General features: G+C 34.0%; 1 protein-coding gene across 1 annotated transcript in view; it reads left to right on the top strand.

Moving 5' to 3' along the window:
- The window catches only part of LOC145293272 (uncharacterized), a 489,760-nt gene that overhangs the window by 407,109 nt on the left and 68,101 nt on the right, over positions 1-14,550 (top strand). The window contains exon 3 of the mRNA XM_080139872.1: positions 1-127. This exon is cut by the window's left edge and continues 16 nt beyond it. Within this exon, the coding sequence (XP_079995998.1) occupies positions 9-127 (119 nt within the window). The 5' untranslated portion in view covers positions 1-8. The remainder of the gene's footprint in view (positions 128-14,550) is intronic.

The raw sequence follows: 14,550 nt of genomic DNA, 5'->3' as shown, positions 1-14,550 counted from the left end.
CAGAGACCATGACAAATCGTCGGTCCTTTTCGACGCTCTTACTGAGGTATTGCCAACTGTACATTCTGATTCTATTCCTGGTACCAACTTCGACTGTGGGAGTCTACCCTCTGCCTAAGAGTAATGGGTAAGTCGGTTTATTTATTAATACTCATTCGGAAACTTACGTGATACATCTGTAACGTCTAATTAACATTTAACGACCCGTTTTTTTTCTCGCGATTTTGCCTCGGCATATGCCTGTGCCTTACGTTAATCTCCGGAATAGGCCGAGTGCTGATCAAATATTAAAATGCCAGAAAAAGAGCAACACGATTATCATATAGCAATTTTAACAAAGAAAATTCGAACTATATATAAAAATATAATATCTATCTACCGTACGTTTCGTGAATATTTATTTATTTTGATCCTTTGAATCAACAAATGAACATATTTGTTTTAGTAAGAAAAAATGTTTTTGTAAGATATCTTCATTGTAGGGTCTAAAAAGTAAGTCTGTTAACCGTTAGGTATTGGAACTTTTCTCATTTTTATTTGCTGTAGATTGGGGACAGAAACTACACTTGATGATCTGAAAATCACCCCTACTCAAGGACATGATATCATAAAAACCTAGATATCCCAAAAGCATGTGGACCTGATCTCATCCCAGTTTTACCATTAAAATCTGCTCTGCTGCGGTTGCTCCAGTTTTCTCCAAACTCTTCAATAAATGTTCTTAACTAATCTTCCTTTCTTGAATGCTGAAAACTGCCTCTCTGGTACCAGATTACTAGAATTTTGGCAAGCACACAAACCCATTTAAGTATCGCCACATTAGCCTCCCCCCTCTTTTCACCAAAATATTTTAGTCTTTAATTAATAAAGCTCTAGTTTACCACCTTACAGTTGCTAAACATCTGTCCGACCAACAATATGGATTAAGGCAAGCCCGTTCTGCTGTAGATATGCTAGCTATAATCTCTGAACGTATATACCATGCAGGTGATAAAACAGAGTACGGTAGGGCTGTAGACCTAGATATATTTAAGGCTTTTGCCACGATGGGCTTCGCAGGAAAATCAGATCATATGGTATTACCGGACGAATGCTTAACATAATATAATCCTTCTTAAATAAGAGAAAAATCCCTGTTGTTCGCGATGGTCCTACTCAAAACGATGTAATATAAATACGGATGTTCCTCAGAGGTCGATCCTTGAATCTTTATTATTCTTGACATTCATAAAAGACCTCCCTGATAAAATTCTTTCTGAGATAGGTGATAGGTGTATTTGCTGATGACACCACGTTATATAACAGGCATGAAGGGTAAATGAATGAACACACATCTAAGGCAATGGCGGAAAACCTAGATGAAGACCTGCAGTCGGTAGAAGAATTGGGAGAGAGGGATAGTAATATTCAATGCTGTCAAGACTAAGCTTGTTTCCTTCAATAATTACAAGAAACCTTTTCAACCACCAATAGCTATGGCTAATGATACATTACCTGAAAGTACTTTGTTCAAACTCTTCAGCTTAAGATTCACAGGAAACATGAGTTGGAACCGATACACCGATGGTATTGCCGCGGCTGCTGCGAGGAGGGTGGGCTCTCCATTTACCGTTCTAGAAATTTACTTACACATGAAAATATCCTGTCCCTCTACAAGGTCACAATTGGCTTCAGTCACTGTCCCATCGACGAAATATTGCATCTCTATATCTACGTTACAAGTATTTTAATGGTGGATGCTCCGACGAACTACAACTACATGCCATTGTTCCTCCTCGACGTAAATAACCCTGAAAACCCCGACAACCCCTGACAACCCCAACAAGTAGCAAAACCTCACTCCTACACAGTAGAGATTCCAAGATGCCAGAAAGCTTTCTACTCTAATAGTTTCTACCCAGACAGTACTGACATGCAGAAGTTCAAGTGTAATGTAAACAGACATTTTGCTGCTCAACTCCCAACATAGTATCCCTGCAAATTATCCTTTGTAACCACACTAAAAACTGGCCAGAAACTTTGTTTTCATCACAATGGGCACGTCTCCGTTATTCGTGGCAATCTAGCGATGCATTGTTGGAGAACTGGAAATGGTCCTGATATAATTTGGATCGATATGGAGCATGAGTTTCACAGCGGCGGATTTCCGATCTCGCTCGTTCAACATGCTGTCACTTTCAGACGTGATAAAAGGCAGCTATCGCTATTGCGAGTAGTACACAACTGACTAACTGACTAATGCTCTGCAACAAAAAAATAAAACTGGTTAACATCAGAAATTGAATCATGTCGTGTTTTCTAGCGCGACAATTTTATCGTGTATAAATATGTGTGTATATATATATATATATATATATATATATATATATATATATATATATATACTGCTTCTTTTAAAAAATAGAAGATCAGTTTAGATATCGTGTCGATATGTATAAATTAAGATTGAAATAATGTGCTTAACCGTTTATCATGCTAAATTTAAAAATCGTATTTTGCTTGAGATATCACTATGCATTATTAATTAATCTTTTCACCGTGCAGGCTTCATTGTCGAAAGCGTAGTCTAAAAGGACGCATCTTTGAAGTGTCCGTATTCTGTTTTATTCTGTGTGTGTGTTTTTTTTAATGTTTTTGATAGGAATTCGTGCAATTCAAAATCTCTTTTTTATGGGTGTCGTTTTTGCATATTACCAATCGCAAGACCCCGAATTGTTTCATTAAAACAAATTCAGATGAATTAAAAACTAAATAAAAAATGAAGACCCTTATTTCAATCATATTTTTCGGGGGTGTTGTTCTTGTTGTTGTTGTTGCTGCTGTTGTTGACGTTGTTTTTGTTGTTGTTGTTGTTGTTGTTGTTGTTGTTGTTGTTGTTGTTGTTACGTTTTTTGGAAAAAAAGGAAGAATCTAAAACCACTTTAGGAGTTGGAGTTATCGAACTTGAATCTTTAGAGACATTTTTTGTTTTCTTTATTTCTACTGAGAAAATAAAAACAAAATCCCCAAGTTTTGTATTTGTTTATGATTGAACCTGTTTGGCGAATAATGATGCGGAATCTTTGCGAAAATCTAAGAGCAACGAACAGCTGGAACCATGTTTAAGATAATCTGTGCTAATCGATTGTGACAATTGCTAAAGGCTTTTCAAACGCCTTCCTTTCATAAAATGACTTGACGAATGTTTTCAATGCATACAATTAATCCAGCGGAAAATGTGAAGAACGAAATTATGGACAAAGCGATCCAGTAAAAGAAAGTACCCACCTTCTTCAAACCAGCTGCAGTTCCCTTTCCAACGAATGCGCAAATTTAAATTTGAATTACAAACATGGAACCCATCGTAGGAGAAGTTTGTCACCTGGGAAATAGATAAAAATTACATCAGTGTACAATTAGACAATAAAGCTGTCTTACAGATTTAAATATCCACTAGCAGGGAGACCCGACATTATTCGGGATTAAATGACGATCAATAAATATTCCATCATCCCATACTTTTATTGTCATTGAAATCAGTGAAATGACCCATTTTATAATCAAAACGATGGATTGCAGTGTACTAGAAAGAGCGTTCATATGCCTCCCCGTAGTGACCTAGTGAACAATTTACTGTAGTCTACATTGCACTGCAGAGTATTTGCTGCTGATTTTATAAAATCATATTTAAATAATCACTGTACTAAAAGTTTACAATGAAAAAGTCAAGTATAATGGTTCAGTTGTGCTCTAAACAAAAACATTCATTTCGAAAGATAGTGTTCTAAAAAGGAATATTCATTTCGAACGCGCCACTGTCTTATAGAATAATCTACAGTTGATTTTTATGGACTGGGTTTTTCTACTTGTGCGCTGATAAAACGTTTCAAATGCACTTGTGATGTAAGGTTGTATAAAAGTGTTAACTTTGGCCCAAATCAGATTGATTCTTCTTCTATCAACATTTTCAGATTCTCGATACTTACCAGACGCATTCTGATATAAAATCTATGTAAGAACTCTCCCAGACACATCAAGTACCTTCGTCTGATTTTCTTTTTTTAATTAGTCCAACCGTGTCCGAATCCATAGGAAAAAAACTCACACACAAAGTTCCTTTTATATAATGGTATAAATAAGTACGTATTTTTTTATGTAAGGGATTTTAATTAGCAGCAGGATGATAAATGAAATGAAAGTTAGTTCTAACAATATTCTCGTTATAATTATTATCTGCAGTTTCATTAGTGAACCGTCAGCTCTTTTTCTTGCTCCCATTTCATGCACACACACACACACACACACACACATATATATATATATATATATGTGCATATATATATGTGTGTGTGTGTGTGTGTGTGTGTAGGCAATGTAACGAAATATTGATGATGAATATAAAAACTGAGTAAAATACAATATTATTAAAGAATTATAATAAAGAAACATCCTTACCCTGATTATTTTTATAGATCCCCTCTTTTCACCAGAGTATAAACATTAGTAAAAACGCATCGATGTTTAGTACACATGTGTAAATATATAAAACACTATGACAATATCAGAAGCATTCTTACGACACAATGCATCTTTAATTGCATAACAGATTAGAAAATCAATGCTTTGCTAATTGATACAATATTCTAATGTTACAAGAACACCTACCTTTACTCTTCTAACTTTATTTATGCATATATATGTGTGTATTATATATATATATATATGTGTGTATTATATATATATATATATATATATGTGTGTGTGTGTGTGTGTGTGTGTGTTTAGGAAACTTAGCTACTAAACCTGACATAATGATCTGGAACAAGATGGAGAATGTAGTAAGTTTAGTTGAAGCCAGTGTTTCCAATAATGCTAGTCTAAACAGATATTAAACGGATAAAAGAATTATCTATTGACAAGTGATGGGCAATTGAAAAAGAAACTGGAACATTAGGAAGATTTTTTCTTTTTTTATAATGGAGTCACCATTTATCAAGGGCCGAAAGCCACTCAAGTATGAAGGTTAATGAGTGTATAGTGGACAAGGGGAACATGTCTTAGTCATCTTTCGTAGTAGAAATAAATTGGATTACTTAGTTGGATGTATGTGTGTGCAGTCAGCACCAACCCTATTCAGGGTTTAACCGACTTACTCCGAAGGAAGAAGTTTCTGTGGAGTACGAAATTCACAAGCGGTCCCCAGTCGCATGTATATCCCCGTTAGGGGAGATGACGACGTTAGGTTTTTGCAACTTTTTGCAGGGAGGTGTCGACGTCCTCCTACATACAGCAGCTGGAATTCCCAAATTGGTCAGCCATTTTAGTAATGACCAGGCTCAACATTGCTTAACTTCGGTGATCTGGCGAGAACCGGTGTGTCAACGTGATTATGCCGCATATACTTAGTTGGATGGCTCATTTAAAGCATTTTAATAATAATAAGGTCAGTGATATAATAAAAAAAATTAAAGTATACCTATTGAATATACCCGATGAACTAGATGCAAAAAGTTCCAAGAATTGCACTCCGAGGGACGATTGAGGAGAGAAATAGCGAGTGGATGTATCGGGTAAGATATTCTATTCCTGACGAAAGCAAATATGTTTTTGAGAATCTCCTTTTATCCCAACTTAAATGTTCCTAACCTTAACAATTAGCGATTATCCTGTCGCAGGAAATCGCTAATAATCTTCAAAGATGTAGGTAAACGATTTTTTTTTCGAACGGAATATTGAATGGAAGTGTTTAATCGCAATGGGTGTCGTAAAAAAAAGTTTACCATTCAAATAAAATTATTTTTGGCAACGCATTTCCTCAAATTATATGACTATTTCAGTTGATTATAAATGTTATGTGGCAATCGTTGTGAGCCCTGTCTTAGAATAAGTGATGAAAATAATTATGACTTGCTTTATTGCTGTGAGAAAAAGAACCCGTATTGCTAAGCGCGTATATGCGATTGTGAAGAAAAGAAATAGGCGCACTATGGAGAGAGAGCATTTATACGTATTCATCAAGTTTGACCAACATGCGTTGTTATTCATATGTCATATCCTTAATTAAAGTCGACGGAAAGCGGTTTAGCTCCTAAATTTTTACGAGTATTGGGCCTATATAATCACTATCGGAAAAGGTCTACCACGCGGTATCAATCCAGTGGGATACTTTGTAAGGTCTCAAAGGTAAGTAGGTTGCTTTCCATCACTAGAGATCACGTGTCTCTATTTAAAAAAAAATTTTTCCTGCAACATATTTTTATTTATATGTAATAATTTGCGCCTTTTATGAAGTCCCACGAATTTTGAGTTTTAGTAGAAAAAAATACAACCCTCTGATACATAAGAAGAAAACGCAGAACAAATGCTGATTGGTTAAAAAATGTAAATATTTAAAAAATAATTATTGTAGATTAGAGAGCCTATATGTTTTTCTATATGTCGACACAATACTCAAATCAGTTTCCATCAGGATTATTTTGTCCACAGAATGGAGAGGCACGATAGATATTTTCCTTTAATTTTATTTGCAGTTACTAGAGACAATTTCTGATTAGGTCCATGAGATTATTAACTGTAAAGGAACGGATTTTTTTTTAATACACATGTTATTTGTTCTATACAAAATCAAAACCGATTTTTTTACTGAGGAATATATTTATAAATCGGGTTGAATAGTTACAGATTATTAACGATTTTTGTGGTTTATTCGAAGTTCTGAACATAGTGCGTAAGAAACTGAATTTTGAAAGCGGTGACCTTACCATTTAGGAGGAAGCACCGTTAAATACAGGACAAGTTTAATATATTTAATTACAACATTAAAGAATTCAATGATTTACAAATACATATTGACTAATGTAATTTATCGAATCAGGCTGGTGTGGATGTTATGATATTATATAAATTTTCAATGTAAAACTCTTTTTCAAAAATATTCGTTTGGATTCGTTAAAAACTTTTGTATTGCTACAATTGTTTGTAAGAAGGGCAGTTTCGACATGAATGCTTTTAAGAAAACACTAGCTCACGGCTTTTTTTTTTATCACGTAACACTATATTGCAAATATTCTTTAACGTTCTATGAAAACAAATATGCAGAGACGACTAAATATTTACACGGCCAACACTAGATTTTTACGCCTAATTTTTTTAATTAGAAACGTATTATTCATGAAATTTGGTATTTTTCAATGTGAAAAAATAAGGTTAAAAAATTTTAAGCTTGAGAAGTGTGTTCTGTTTGTAATTGTATGAGTTTTGTTTATTCTCATACGAGTAAGATAAGTTGTGTTTCTTTCATACTTTACAAAATGCAGCAATTCTTTTTCGAAACTAGGCATTAATTTCATCTTCAATACTGATGTGGTTTAAAGAATGCAAGAGTTCGGATTTCGTAATAGGTTTTATTGTTCCTATTTACTTGTCTTTCTATGAGAGTAAATTTAGCCACAAGGTCCGTTTTCAAAGTGAGTAAAACGCTGTTACTGCTGATTAAGACAAACATCTAAACAATTTGTAAGTCAAGATAGTTTTTTTTTCTTAACAGATCAAGGATAGTAAAGGTTACGAATATTGTAAAAAAAACAAAGACTACACTTTCTTCTTAGCCAAACATTGACGGTTAATAATTATTTAAATATATTAAAGAAATACACCGACAAGCCTGACAAGTAACAAAGTCTCATCCCTTCACTGTAGTGCTAATACACCGGAAAACATTTTATTTTAGTAGCTTCTTTCCCGAATCACTTTTTTTATACAGTGATCACCACTTATCAAGGCCCGGAAGTCACTCAGGGATAAGGGTTATTACAAGTCCATTACGTTAGTGTGGAGATTTGATGAAGTGTTTACTTAAGGGGGCGGTTCATTAGGAATTTGTTAACATTGGACTTGAAGACATCCAAGTTGCAGTCCGGTGGGAAGCAGGCAGACGGAACAGAGTTCCACAGGCGTGCAGTTCTAAGAACTGTTCTAACTTCCGTATATAATTCCATTCCTTGCTCGCATCTCTAGGTACTTATATGCAGAAATTCAAATCTGATGGGTGCAAACATTTTGCGGCAAAACTCCCCTACTTGAGATGCTCCAGATATATTAAAACTCGTGCATATAATGACTTTTCTGCCAGACCATATAATAACGTTTATCAAGGCCAGAAAACCATTAAATGCTAAGTCTTCATGCTTACCGCGATTAAAAATAGATCAGTTTATTTATCTTAGAAGATGGTTAATTCAGAACCTGTTGACGCTAGGCTTGAAACGATTATGTTACAGTTAGATTGAAAGCAGCTCCGCGATATCGTGTTCCACAGATTAGCAGTTGTAAAACAAAAACATTTCCGATTAGTTTTCAGCACGTATAGAGAGTAAACGAAATTGCTGGTAGTGTTTGTAGCTAGTTGAGTGTTTACTGTGAATGTTTTTACAGAGGAGAACAATAGGGTGACGTTCAGTCGATAATTTGACATAAATATGATGCTGTATGAGAGATAGACTCGCAACGTCTCTTCTATGAGTATTATTTATGGTTGGAAGTATTGTCGCATATATTTATTAAAAAAATGTATTAAAAAGCAATTAATTAAATAGTTATCTCCAGCAAGGCCTTACTTTTTAAATATTTATAAAATCCCTTCTCTTTCAGAAAATCAAAATTACAGCCTTTACCGTAATTTTTCTGCCACCGTATAAGGTAGGCTATTATACAACAACATATGATGTTTCCTTCGAAATAGCCAACTATTTTATCAATGCAGGTCACAATTTCGGCGGTTGTAAATAGACCTACCGCCTGCACGGCGTCACGAACCACTGACGTCCATCGCCAATCGAACCAAAATGTCTAATAGCACGAACCGACAACGTTTAGGAATAAAACTGTCAACAATATCTTTTAAACGGATCTGATGTGCTCGCACTCAGATTTATATCCTGTGAAGACGTGAATAAGTGATGCAAAGATGTCTTCAATCGAGTCCTTTAATCTATATCCAGAGCTCGTTTCAAAATGCACGTATGAGTTGTAGGTTTCTGTTTCCTCTACAGAATAAGTCGAAAATAACGTAATTCTACTTGTGTGGATCCTGCCGATAAGTACTATGGCTCATTATGAATCAATCAGAGAAAAGATTCCATTTTCATGATGCCGTAACTTAAATATTATTTTTCCGATAGTTTGCATAAAGATATAAACATAATAAAGACGCATACGCGCACACACATACACACACATATATATATGTATATATATAGATAGACATAGATATTACACAATACACACAGAGCACACATATAAAATCACGCACACACAACAAAGACAAGCACTTGCCATGGAAATAATGATAAAACAAAGACAGGTAAATATCTCCGCGCTTATTTGCTTAACATGTATGGTCCTCCTCTAATGAAAATATGCTTTATTCATGCAAGATGGTCGAACATTAGTCTGAAGCATTCCTTATGTTTCCTGGTATTTTTTCCAAATTAAATCATAATTTTATTATTTATCGTTCTTTTAAAGTGTCCTGACGTCCGGATTGCACTTTCAAAATTCACCATGTGTAACTATAAGGATTTATTGAGATGTATTCAAATTCCTGCGGTAGTTGGTCATTTTAATCTGAAATCTTAAAAATTAGTCTATATATAGGCACATGTAAGATGTTTTTACAGTAAATGGGACAAAATAACACTTTTATAATTAAATATTTAGAGATTTATAAAGAATCAGAATCAGTAATTGTATCGGAATCGGGTACAATATTGGAATCATCCCATCACCAATATATATATATATATATATATATATATATATATATATATATATATATATATATATATATATATATATATATATAGGCAAGCAAATGCATAACATAATCCTTTAAATTGTCAGGTAAGTCGAAATCATTCTCCGACCCCTGTCTGAGATGTTTTTAGAAAATACAAAAATATCGTTCAAGAAGAATAAAATACTCTACGTTTTACTTTGGAATCAATCAATTTTAAATATACCTAATCACATATATAATAATGGTGACACATTTTTTTTGCCAATCTTTTAATTTCAGTTTACAATTCCATATATTCAGTATCCCTTTCCATTTTGAGGTAATTGTATTCCAAAATAATATTTTGGTCATATATATAATATATAACTCGGAGGAAATTACTAAGGACATTTTGTTAACATGTAACAATGGCATGATTCTAAACTATGGAATTTCGATCGAAAGTCACAAGATTCTTATATTTGTTTATCCAACGAAATAAAACCTAGAGAGATTGATGGCTATTCTCTTATCTACGTGCATGCATAAAATATCTATTATTATTACTAAAAGTATTTTTATTAGTTTAATATGTATTATGCGAACATACCTTTCGCATTATCCATATTATTTATTACTATTTATTGAAGGTATATACAAAGGATTACTTCTTCAATATCTAACAGACACCTGTTACGATAATTACTTATGAAACAATCAATTCGAATTTCTAATAATTATGTCGGTACCTGTTTTATCTTCTAATACTCATATTAATTATGTGTGTAGTTTTCGAAGATAAACGACTTTTCGGTGCAAATAGATTGCCATCATGTGCTTCGTGAAGCAGGATTGGTTTTGAATTTCTTTTCCTTAACATTCACGGCTTAATTCTCTTAGAACGGCTGTCCCAAAACTGCTAGAAGTCTGTCATTTATAAAAGCATGCGGTACTACATGCAAAACAGGTTTCATTTAAATATAAATAAAACTGTACAATTATACACAACTAATTTAGCAAGTGACTTATGTATGCATGGGAAAATGAAAATTTCCGATTTAAATTCAAAATAGCTGCCATCAACATATTTAGAGTAATCAAATTTTGCATTTTATTTTGATAAAGGTACTGATGTACTACAAATGACACATGCATCGTTTCGGCATACAATGAAAAGATACAGAGTTATTTAAATATCATGGGTAAAAATAATGTCAAGTGTTCAATTTTCAGCTTCGTTCAGATAATGATATGCAGAAAATTGATAACTATTTGAAGCCGCTCGGTTAGGCAGTAACTCCTGATGATTTATTACTATGTGAACGAAATAGCAGCAACGTTTAACCGGTAATCTTGGACGCGATTATCATCGCTCCCAAGAGATAATGCCCAGCATGGTAGGACTACAACGGAGAAACATCCCATCGTCTCGAAATTTCTAGGACGATTTCGTAGCTACGATAGTTTTACACTATTAGTAGCATCTCAGTTGCCTGTTTTACTGGGGTATCTGCGTTTGTAACTGAAGAGACTGGTACTGACGCAGGCCCATTGCATTATGCTGGTCCGCTTACCTGTGATGATTTGTGTCAACCTTCTCACCTGGCTTGATGATCTTAGTCAAATTTCGTCTCCATTTAGATCACATTGGATGTGTGGCTCCCCCAGGACTGTTTTGGTGGGCACAGCATGAATATAGTATTTCTTATGACATCGCGATACTAATGCCGTCTTTGAATATTTTGGTAGGTCAATTCTCTATACAAAGATCTTTTCTGAATGTACTTACTTGATATACGGTAGACATAGCCCCATCAATGTAGTTTACACGGTCTTAACATGCTGGGTAGGCGTGTTCGCGAATGTCTTCTGTGTTGGGCACCCTGTCTTTCCATCTTATGTCCAGGATTCTGAGGATACTTGAAAATATGTAATTAGACTTAGTGTACGATATTAAGACTAAATATACGTAGACAAGATGTGTAATACCAATGTCTAGATCATGTAATGAAGAGTTAACTTTATTAATAGCAGTAATATAATCTTTGTTTTCCAATAATTTTCTATATAAGCGTATATATATGTATATATATATATATATATATATATATATACATATATATATATGTATATATAAAGCTCCATACCTTTAGCACATGGTGCATGGCACAAAGATGAACTTCTATTCTAAATTATGCTTCTTGTGTTTCAACAATGAAGATAGAAGGTGTATGGTATATTTAGCAAGAAGCTATACGTAATGTAATCTTTGTATATTATAGATATGAACTGTTGCATGTGTAATTTGAGCCTGAAAGATAAGCTTAGATTTAATGAATTCCGAAAAATATCAAATCTGCAGAGTATAAAGTGATGTGTAGAAACGGTAGACTTCGATGGTATGGCCATCTTAATAGAATGAATGAGCGTTCTGGGTTAGTGTATGTAGAAATATCTGCGGTTAGTATATGTAGAAAAGTCTGTGGTTAGTATATGTAGAAAAGTCTGTGGTTAGTATATGCAGAAAAGTCTATGGTTAGTATATGTAGAAAAATCTATGGCTTGTATATGTAGTAAAATCTGTGATTAGTATATGTAGAAAAGTCTGTGGTTAATATATGTAGAAAAATCTATGGCTTGTATATGTAGAAAAATCTGTGGTTAGTATATGTAGAAAAGTCTGGTGTTAGTATATGTCGAAAAATCTATGGCTTGTATATGTACAAAAATCATAGTCGAGTCAGCTCACTGAGGAAGGCTACAAAACAGGTTACATGACAGGTAACATGAACAAGTAGAAAAGTCTGTCAAAAAAGAAAAAGCTCACAATTTGCCAATGGATGGAGCATGGTTGTTACATTTAGACCAGTGCATCAACTACCAGTCACTAATTCCCGGAGGGAGTTCGCAAAATGGTTTCTAACCCATAGTATGTTGCGTTTCTGCACTGGTTTTAGAATGTCTAGTACAGAACTTGGTACATGTGTGGACGTTTAACGACAGTTCCTCCGACAAAGACGACGAGCACTTCACTTAATACTTCTTTTTGGAAGTCTCCGTATGCCACAAGATTTTCTAACTTAATAACATGTTGCCTCGAACTACCCGCCTTTCCTCGATCTACCTGCCTTTCCTCAGACTACCGTCCTTTCCTCGAACTACCTGCCTTTGAAACTCCTAATTCACAATAGATCCTTACGTTTCAGTAGCAGTGTGTCTTGTTTGCAGTCATACAGACTAATGATGGGACAATTCGAATATTTGTTCCGATTCCGATACAATTACAGATTCCGTTTATTTTTCTATTTTTAAATATTTAATTATGAACTTGTTATTTCCCTCCGATTATCGTAAAAAAAAACGCATGCTAAATGCACATATATTTTTCTCAAACGTAAACAAACTTGTGGGAGGATAATCTATGGAGTTTTGTTTTATTAATAGTTTAAAGTCGAGAAGCATTGATGATTTTATTAAGTCTACAAGCATTGGAAGAAAAAAGTAATTAAAGAAATCATGGTTGGCATCCGTAAATAGGCACAATTTTTCGATTCCGATATCCCCAAAGTCCACATTTTTCCAATTTCGATTAATCACTGCAGCAATAATACGAAGTAAAAATATTTGTAAGGGTATATAAAGATGTACTTCAAAGAGGGAAAAACAAACACTTCGTCAGAGATAGGTTAGTTTAAAAATCAACTCCCAAAAGCCGTTCAATACGCGTCAGAATATAAAAAAAGATTAAACTGAAGAAGGAAATGATGCCTATTCCCCGTTTAGTTGAGTCTAATAGCTGCTTATAGATATATACAAATCACGTAGGAAGAGTGTTGTTCTCGAACTGTGCGTCTGTGGAACACAATACTGTGAGGCTACTTACAAACTGATTAGATCATTATTGTTTTCAAGTTCAATTTAAATAAATTCATGTTGAACCGCCATCTTAAAAACTAAAATTTTGCAGAATCACCACCATTATTATACGTAAATCATCACAGTATTGTCTCACAGCCCAGCTAACACTCAGTTAACCCTTATCTTTTAGTGCTTCTGCATTTAGCATTTAGCAACCCGATGAAGTTGGCTCGGTCTCGCTTGGCAGTTGACAGAATTAACCAGAAAATGTCAGCTGAGCGGTTTCTCAATCTTGTTTTTTTTTTTTTTTTTTAGAAATGCGCCATCTGTTTTTTGCTAGTACGAATCTATGAAGCCTACTTTTTTTTAATAAATTTTAAAAGATAAAAAATAATAATTTTCATCCCGCAGGCTAGTGTTAGTGTTAGTGTTAGTGTTCGGAATTAATTTTAGGGTTAGATACATGATTTTAATTTTATTTATTTTATTCCCATGTTTTCTTGTTCATCATTATAATTTTCTCGTAGCAGTTTAATGCTCCATGTTTCTTTTATAGGGAAAAAGTCAAAAAGCAACTCCTATTTAAAACTTTAAATGGAGTTTGACGACGATATTAGCCGGAAGAGTAGTTGAAAATAAAAGGTTTTGAATTCCAAATAATTCGGATGATTGCTGTTCAATAAATGTGAGGAAAATATCAATTGTGTGTTGCTTATCGCTTTATTAATCTCTTTAATCTAAAACGAGTTCATTAGGACTGTTTTCCTGTAAAATAAAGTACAATAATTAAATGGTGATGCAGATTACTCGACGGATAAAGCGTTCCGTTGAGACAGAAGACCTCAACATCATTTACTTTTTATTTTCTATTTTATCTTATTTATAAAGCAAAAGAAATTAAAAGATACGAACATAGCGATAATGATTTGAACTGATGA

Source organism: Euprymna scolopes, chromosome 14 (assembly GCF_053919585.1).
Source record: "Euprymna scolopes isolate OS-2025 chromosome 14, ASM5391958v1, whole genome shotgun sequence".
Lineage (NCBI taxonomy): Eukaryota > Metazoa > Mollusca > Cephalopoda > Sepiida > Sepiolidae > Euprymna > Euprymna scolopes.
Note: the sequence above shows the minus strand (reverse complement) of the source record. Positions and strands in the feature narration are given on the sequence as shown.